General features: G+C 38.4%; 1 protein-coding gene across 1 annotated transcript; it reads left to right on the top strand.

Moving 5' to 3' along the window:
* The first annotated feature begins 2,007 nt into the window (after positions 1–2,007).
* LOC148299870 (phosphatidylinositol 4-kinase beta-like) lies at positions 2,008–2,373 on the top strand. The gene has a single exon (XM_088275555.1). It carries the CDS (start codon positions 2,008–2,010, stop codon positions 2,371–2,373), a length of 366 nt encoding a protein of 121 aa, XP_088131681.1.
* Positions 2,374–9,719: the final 7,346 nt, after the last annotated feature.

Consider the following 9,719-nt stretch of genomic DNA (forward strand, 5'->3'; position numbering starts at 1 on the left):
TGCACTCGATGTCAACAGATTAAATTGTAGTTGATTATAACTGATTGGAATTGATTTAATTGGTGTAATGGTGTCATAGACTGAAATTGATATTTTCGACTAAAGTGCATAAATATTAGACATGATACCACTAGAGAACTAATTTTAAATAGCAAAGGTGTTTTGCAAGGACCCCGAAATCCATTTATGCAATATTGAGCTGCCGGGCAAATAGTCTTACACCTACCTCTTTACTCCTCCATAACACCCGGAGATCAAGCAAGGCATATATGATAAAATTCCACTCGAAAAGCTACTCAAGCATATCCACCACAAGTACAATGATAAGGGGCTTGCTAGCACCCTCATCCATCGCATCTATGAATCAAACCTGAATTAACTAGAGTACTATGTTCCGGAGTTGGCTTATATCGCGATCTCCAAGCAGAACAAATAAATGAAAAAAGTTTTGATACACAAGTCCACTGAATCAGAGAGCCTCCGCAGATTGGTACATGTCTTGTAAATCAGATCCTCTGGAATGTGAAGGCCTTTACTGTGCTCATGAAGTAAAAAGACTCCGAACGACGAGACTTCATCGAAGCATTTGAAAATGTATCTCTATGCTATAGAATAGGACATCACATATTCTGTGCCCAATCAGAAAAAATTCATCCAATCTGAAAAGGCCATTGCTATGTTAACAACAGCTTCTCTCATATTGAAGAAATTCCCGAAGGAAGAAATGAAGCCGAAGTTGAAGAAGTTCATCACTAGATTTAACTATGATACTTTGAGGACTTTGAATCATTCGATTACTATCCCATTCAGATCTAATGAGCATGAAAAGTTTAAATCGAACTTTGTTGTGCAGATTATTGAGGATAATTGCAGCTGCTTCCCAACGAGGAAACGAGTCCCATATCGGATTGTTGTTTAAACCATCGACGCTTCCGAGTTATCGATGCACCCGGCCATCAATTTGGAGCTAAAACATCACAAGAAACCATAAGAGAGTGCATAGAAGGATTTATTCGATTTAGTGCAGGAGGAGACGGATAAAATATTTCGGGAGGAAAATCAAATGCCTTCGTTTCTAAAATAGGGGGTTTATCCCTTTATTATTGATCAGAATTAGTTTGCCAACCTTCAATGTAGCATTCAGTGATTAATTTAGAGTTGAGCAAGTTTGCCAAGCAAGTCGAAAATGATTAGAAATAGCAGTAAAAGGTCTTCAAGAAGCCATAAAGAAGGAGGACTTATGTCCGAAAGGATACTACTAAAAGCAAACTCATTGAAAAGCAATTGATCCCAAGCAACTACCAACTCGAAGATAACGAGCAACTCCGCAAGTATGATGCAACATATATCCCCACTCTACCATCTACCTTTCGCAAATCTGAAACTAATATTCGCAGAATGCACATGAAACAGTAGCAAGAGCATACGAAGAGGTGGAGCTACACCAATTCAGAGGAGATAGATGACAAGGTTAAAATCTGGGAAGAAGAGCCTGCCTATATTGGAGCGAGCATCGAGTAGATATGGGGAGAGCCATGGGAGAGCGCATCTCGCAAGCTGAAGCAAAGTTCCATATTCAGGAAGTTCTCTTCCTTGAAATATCACAATGTAGTGATCAAAGGTGGGGATGACCTGAGGCAATAAATTATCTGCATGCAGATGATATTCAAAATCCAGGCAATCCTCAAAGATGCAAACTTGGATATCTTTATTAAACCATACGAAATTATAGTGCTCAGTTAAAATTCGGGACTCCTCGAGTTCGTTGCCAATTCCATATCCATCGACGGAATAAAAAAATAAAAGAAAATGGATCTTCCTGAGTTTTATCAAGAGATCTTCAATACGGAGGCAAGGTTTCTGTAGGCCAAAGCCAAATTTATCAGATCCTTGGCAGGCTCTTCCATTCTTACTTACACACTGCGGCTTAAAGATAGGCACAACGGCAACATTCTAATCGATAAAGATGGAAATATAATTCATATCGATTTCGGATTTATCCTCGGAATGTCTCCTGGAGGTCTCAACTTTGAATCTTCGCCATTTAAGCTCACTGAGGAGTATGTCATCCTGATGGGGGGCAAAAATTCTCCGGACTACAACTATTTCAAAGACCTGTTCTGCACGGGTATGGTGTCGATACGCAAAAGATTTGACGAGATTTGTCTAATTTTAGAGATTATGATGGACGGGAGTGACCTGGACTGCTTCATCAACTTTGATCTGGGCGGTTTCAAGAGCAGATTCCAAATGCACTTGAAGGATGACAAGTTCTATGTTTTTTGCGAAGATCTGGTGGAAAAGAGCTGCATGAACTCCCGAACTGCTCATTATGATACATTTCAAAAACTCACCAATGGCATCATGCCCTGATTTGTACTCTGAGTCGATTACTCTACCGAATTGTATCATTAATACATTAATATCATATATGTAAGACTCCTCAGTTAGGTCAAATCTAAGTCGACCACCTTGTGAGCTATAAACATTAGTTATTATATCGGCTTTTAAATAATCTGCTCGAAATATACTATAATTGTTATTTCTGCTATTTCTGCATCCTTTCGGCATGCAAACAAAGTGAGTAATTGAAGAACGTGGATAGAATATTTGAAGCGATCATCTCAGCCGAAACAGATTATTCTGAATAATTGCAGTGGATTTGCTATTGTCCTGAATGTCGTCTTCATCCGTTAGAATCCTGGAGTAATAGGAAGTGAGACACGTTTCAGGCCTATTTAGCTTAACTTTATCGATGATATACTGCTATCTTTTGCTGTTGCACTTGCTCTGTTTCGGCAAGAAGAGTGGGCATAGTCGCTACTTCATCTAGACCCTGTCCGATATATTGTAACTGTTCCGATACTCCTCCGTTTTCTGCCATTCCTGCTGCAGTCGTTTCTGCTTCTTCTGGAGACTAATCCTCAACTTCGAGCTGTTGTGCTTGTTCATTGAATTGCTAATTTCATTTTATTTAAAATGATTGCTATCCTCGGTGTAGAGGATATCCGATATCTAAGGCTGGGCATAGCATTATAGAGGCAGACCTTGAGAGGTGTTATTCGACTGCGCACTTTTGATATTCATTGAAACGGTCAAACTATGATTACCAAGGCTTTCTTGGGTTTATCCCTTCTCATTCAAGCTCTCCTTCCTGATGCTTTTGGCCATTTTTACTTTCTACAAGGCCCACTGTTTTTCCCTTTCAGTCAGATGGTTGATGACATGACGATGGTACTTGGGTTCGGTCATTTTGAGGAGTAATTTCTTATTCTTAAGGAAGTCGCTATGTAGCTTGGTTTGCTTGTTATCTTCGAGACTGGTCAGACAGCGATAGAGCCCTGACTCATTAGAATTATACACGTGATTTTCACGAGAGTTGTAGGTGTCAACTTCGATTTGTAAGACACTCATCTGCTCCTCAAACTTGGTGAAGTAATTGAGTGGGGTTTGTTTCTTGAGTGAGTATTTACGCTGCATGTCTGATATTGTTTATATTTTTTATTGCAAAGCAGTCAGTTGCTATAGTATTATAATCATAAGGGGCTAGTCTGTTAAAAATGCTATAGTTTTAAGTACTGAGTATATATACTGTATATGTTGTGACACAAGTGAATGTGGCCTTATCGGCGACCGATGGTTTGTGTATATGGCAGATGAATAATAGGGATCTAAATTCGAATCAGATTATAATTCCTCTGATATAGCAAATCATTCCAATGGGCTGACTTGCCCATAATTGATCCGATCTATTTTAGTTGGGAGCATCACAATCATTTCGTTTGTGAGTTCCAACTCTTTTTCAAATGCACCAAATGGATGAGCAGTCTTATTAATATACGCAGCTACATCCTTATACTGCATCCAGGACCTTTTCAAATATTATACACGCACTTTGGGCTCCTTGCTGTACATTTTCGATGTCATCTTCGCAATATTGAACATCGAATTGATAATGCTGCGATAGTACTGCTCATTCTTTTAGGCATCTGAGTCGTTGACCAGCACTTCGATTATTCGCAAATAGTATTTGTTCAGCTGCTCCCCCAATGCGACAGATGCCTTCAGTTTTTATTCGCTGATATTCTTCGGATCCTTGACATCAATTGCTATCACAGTTTTCAGTTGAAACAAGTCCGAATATATTTCTGAAGTTTCAACCAGGATCTTCTGCCATGTTGCGGGGTAAGCCTTTTCATTCAATTACTTCAGCAAAGGCTCAAGCAGCTATCTCCTCTTCTAGAGCATCCCAGTGACTCTTTCACGCGAGAGATCGACCTTGCAAAGGTGATGGTAGAGCTTCGAACATGCAAATAAGATATCAATGTGATCTGTCACGTAGCCATCCAAGACGAATACTTCCAAAGCTTTCTTATACTGAGTGTTTGCTTTGCGGAAAAGTGACTTACACTGCTCCAGATCAGTGGCTAGAGACACTTTCGGGAATTTTTCTTTGAAGGTCTCGAAAAGTAAAAACTGTCTATTACCTTCAGCTTTGTCCTATTCGGTTATCAGGTTCTTTTATTTGATTCGATTGGAGCAGTCCTCCAGCATTTTCGCGTACAAGTCTCCGAGGGCAATTTGCAACTTGGCCTTCGTCTTCTTCTTTTTGCCTTCGGGCAAGATTTCGTTTCCGAGCATCAAAATATACTGAGATTGTGCATAAAATTTATTGCCCTGGTAATACTCAGCCAAGCCGATCAAGTTGGTGCAGAACTCGGAGACCTCGTATTTGTTTGTAGCATACTGCCTTTGGAGTGTCTTGCCGCAGCTTTCGGCAGCTTTTTCCTTGAAGCCTAGCTTGGTGTAGGATTGAGCAAGATAAAATAAAGTGAGGGTGTGTGAGGATTAGACTTCTTCAAAGTTTAATCCACCCATGTAGTAGCATCGAAATTTACGACCATTTGCCTGATCTGACCGATTGTGGTAGCAGTTCGGCAAGTACTATGGCAGTTAGACCTTCAACGCAGTTATTGTTTAGTATAAATTCATCGCCTTGATGAAGCACCCAATGCCTTCCTGGTTTTGGTCTCTGTTGACATAGCTCAGGCCCAGCATGTTGTATATTACCAGCAAATACTGCGAGTAGTTGTAGAGGTTGATCGCCTCATACTTTTCAGGCTGCTCCTCACACGCATACGTATCAATGAATGCCTGATAGCTGGCCAATGCGGCTTCATAAGAACGGACTGAATCAGAAGTTTGCTCCACTTCCGAATAAAGCTCCCCAAGGATGGTGTAGACAATGAAATCAAATGGATGATTGCAATTAGTCGGCTCAGCCTTGGTCAGAGAGGAGAGAATCGAATTGAGTTTGTTGATAGCTGTGTATTTATGAATGTAAGGAGTCTGCTCAGGGGCCCCCAAAGTCGATAGTTGCAAACTGTGTTCTACTACAGTCTGGAAAGTGGTCTGCATATAAAAATGTTCGGATGATGAGAATTTCAGGGATGACATTGCACTTATTGTCTGTCGATATTAACTATTTAAATTTATGATGATGATTTTGATTATGGCTGAGTGAACGCTCCATTGAATTAGATAGATTTAAAATGATTTATATCATCTCCTTAATTTAATACTTGCATGATGGTCAGGATGTCCATCTAGAAATTATCCAATTTACGGCATACTAACTGAAAATTGAAATATATATTCGTATTTGTCGTTTTATAATTTCAAATCGATGTGGAAATCAAATTGTTTGTCAGATTTCATTTGTGCGGTCATCGATATGGTCGGATTATTAATTCTTTTTACTAATATCAGTATAACACAAGATCGACACCAATTAGCTGCTTTTAATGTCTGAGAAGTCTCTCAGAAGAAACTCGAAATCGATTATGGCATCGATATCGAATGAAAAGAATCATTTGGCTGCCCTAAAATTTAGAGTGTCAACCAAGCTGTTAAGTTGAGAGCCCTTATTTATAATATATATGGAATAAGGAAGAGAGGCACTTTCGGTTCAGAGCTCTAAACCTCATAAACAAGCTGCTGATATCTTTTTCCTGAAATCCATTCAAGCAAAGCTCAAAGGTTTTTCTTAGATTACAACTCGCTTTGAGACGTTTGTCGATAAGTACTACATTTATAAAAAAGTCATGGGAAATAAAAGCTCGTGTTACCGAGTTTCACCTCAGCCAAGGCCTTCCATTACGGAGGCTTTCATGTGAATTGGAATGAGGTTTAGCATTTCTCGATTATAGGTTTTGGCTGAACCTTAAGATCTAGATAGTAAGCATGCATTCCGAAGCTTCGTTGAGAAAGAAGAACCGAGCAGCTCTGCCTTGATTGTAAGTATTTGGTAAAGAAGTTGGAGCCTCGGCCGAAGAATTCGTTTTGCTACGTTTGCAAAATGCATTTTTAGGACTACATCAACCATCTGAACCATTAAATTCACAAATTAAACATTAGTCGAACTTCAATTAGTGGAGAAATCCGCAAATTCGTCAACACTCATCTCTCATCGATCTCAAGGAGGCCAGTCCTGTCGGATTACGAAAAAGATGATGTCGATATTGGGCCATCCCAACCTACCAAAAGGAGAGTGTAAACATATATTGATTCAGCACTTAAGACACTCCGAGCTTTATTGGAGGACCTTTGCCCAATTGAATAATATTATTATACTTAATTCATTCATTCATTCTTGAATGCTTGGGTGATACTTTATCAATTTCAAACTTTAATCCAACATCCATATCCACATACATATCCACATACATATCCACCCATACATATCCACATACATACATATGCAGCATTATCACAAAGAAATCATATACTTAAATTATTCTTCGGAAAGCGATTGTTCGGCTTTGATTTATTTTTTATGTTTGAAGCCTTTTTTCAATTTAGGGACTTTGTAGCATTTCAAATCTGGAAAACGAGATTGGATTTCAGGGCACAATTTAGAATGATCCGAACTAGAAATCCATCGTTTATTTATGTAGTATGAAATCGATTCTTTTTACTGACAAATAACTGCCATCAAATGAGGACAGGGAATTCCGAGGGTATTTAAAGTTGAGCACTCGCACTCCCAGCGATTTTTCACATCATTAAGCTTCACTACTCTTTCCTGGCTACGTTATTAATTGCCCTCTCTTTACATTTATTAATTCCGATTTTGATATTTCCAATCCACGATATATGCCCTACTGTGCATCGGTCGTACTCTATGACATTTCACAGCGAAATAGTAGGTCAATAGAAGTTTAGAGTAGAGTTTCGGCCTTAACTTGGTGCGAAGCTCAAACAGTTATTCACATTCGGCTTTGATTGCCTGAATTACATGATTTCCCTATAAAAACTAACCGATGCCCGGCGCAATAATGTCGGATAGGAGTTTAATTTAGCCATGTTCGCTGTTTTTATTAGAGCTTCGTCGCTTGATTTCATCATATCGAAACATCTTTAGCAAGAAATTGGATAGACTAAACTTGTCTTCATGTTAATTCTTTATCAAATACTTCACTGTATTTACGTAGGAACTTGTTAACGCAAGCCCAACAAACGGCTATTGAAAATTTTAATCTTTGAGTCCCCATTTCTGCTTTTCGTTAAGCCAGTTCAAATTCTGCAGCAGCTTACTTACTGTAGATTTGAATTGGAAAGCGAGAATTTCCGGCTCAATGAAAATAGGGAATGCACATTCACAGGTCTATTTTATTGTAGTGTACGCAGATTAGAGTTGTGGGGATCCGCATATCACAACTCCACTTGGGTTTCTGCTCTATTTGACCAGATAGTTTATGAATATTTATTGGTACGCTTCGATATTCAGGTGCATCATTATGACCAATGCGAAGATCAGCAGCTAACCATTTCTACTTTGACCTGTGATTAGTAGAATTGATTTGATATTCGTGCCATGTTAAGCCAGAGACAGCTCCCAAATGCAGATAATGTCTTCATAGCGATTGAAATTGTTCCTTAAATTCGAAGTACCTATTATGAGGCTTGCAATACTATCATTCAACTCTTTGGCTTCTTTAACTTACTCTGGTTTTATTCCCTACGTTTCTGCTTTCAAATTATTGGAATGCAGTTCATGCATTTAGATGAAGTTGATAGTATGATGGATCTCACTACATTGAAGAAGAGCATTGAGGATAGCGAATTCATCTTTCTGAAACTTCCAGTGATGCTTCGCCACCACTTATTCGATTTTTATTTCATTTGTCAAAGGAAAGCTCTTTCTTGTGAGCATATTCACTAATTCTTCATCATAATGGAGAGGAATATTTTTTAAGAATGCGATGATTTTTTATTCTTCTTTTATTTGAATGTTCTCGAAGTCTTATTATGCTTTGATGCGATGATTCTAAATAAGCTAATCGAGTTATTTTTTTGTTCTTCTTTTGCGTTATATTCGGTAACTGGAATGCTACTTTTTTTATAATTCAAAGTCTTCTTCAGCTACGAATTTCTTTTATTTTTATTCAACTTTAATATTTTAATTCTCTTGCAGAGGCAGAGTTTCAGGGTAATCGAATCTTTTTCTATATTGGCCTTGGCCCCTTTTTCGATCAGGCATTTCATGCATGTTCAATTATTGTTTCACTAGTCCATGTTAGTCATTGCTTCCAGGCAAGATATGATGCTAACTTTTCACATGTTTTAGCATTCCTGATGTGCTTCCATCTTTCAAGTTATAAATTGCAGGACAATATTTACATTTTGCTTATTTTATGACTTCATTGTACAAGAAGTGCTTCCAAGCTAACGAACGACGGGCCATTTTGGAAAAAGTACACTTCTCGATAGGTAAATATTTCTTACCGTCGAACTCTTCCACAATTCCCTCCATATTCAGTTGTTACTCCTGCTTATTGGCCTATTTTTCAGCCTCTTTCATTTTATTTTTGATTTTCTTTTCATCAATTACATGCTCCTGAAATAACTACTAAATTTGGAGGAGCTACTCATGATAAATTCGAATGTGCTATGTGAGCTTCACTGGAGAAACGCGGTGAATGAAGTACTTTTTATCACAAAACTTGCAGCTGAGCTGAGAAGACTGTTTTGATTTCTCGAAGAAGTACCATGCGAATGATTGCGTTGGAATCACGTCCCCAAACTATTCGACAGAAGTCTATTCGTGCTTATTGTAGATGTTATTCTTTTTTTAGTGGAGCCTTCTTGAGATCTGTTTGGCCATCAGCTTGTTTAAATCTTTCCTCTCTTGTTTCCACTTGGGGAACTCAATTGCTTTTTGGATGGCTTTAGATTTGTATTATTCTAAAATTTATTTTGTGATTTTCATGACATTCGGATATCTCCGATTCCTTTTTGAACCTTTTGGAGAATTCAAATCTTAATACATATTCATTTGAAACTTCTATTCCATTTTCAGTCCCCATTTTTCGTTGCCACTCTTTTCGCTATTCACACTTTCATTCTAGTTCTCTTCTCGCTAACTCCTTGGTCCCAACCCCAACCCCAACCCAACCCCAACCCCAACCCCAACCCCAACCCCAACCCAACCCCAACCCCAACCCCTCTTGGCTTTCCTCATTCAAAATATATTCGATAAAATAAATGATTTCCCGGTTTATTTGGTAACTCACTATATAACTCACATGATTCAGTATTCTTTAATAATAATCATCCTTCCCTCATTTCCATCTTATTCTCATTCTTATCTGCAATTCTCCCTAGATGCACTCTTGGAGTGGAGTATATTCTGATGTTGCTTATTTTAGAGAATTATT

This window comes from Brachycentrus maculatus, unplaced genomic scaffold, assembly GCF_059751285.1.
Source record: "Brachycentrus maculatus isolate JH-2025_06_01 unplaced genomic scaffold, ASM5975128v1 h1tg000912l, whole genome shotgun sequence".
NCBI lineage: Eukaryota > Metazoa > Arthropoda > Insecta > Trichoptera > Brachycentridae > Brachycentrus > Brachycentrus maculatus.

Excerpts from the sequence above, each read along its gene's own strand:
- LOC148299870 (XM_088275555.1), top strand. The coding sequence starts at position 2,008 with ATGTCTCCTGGAGGTCTCAACTTTGAATCTTCGCCATTTAAGCTCACT.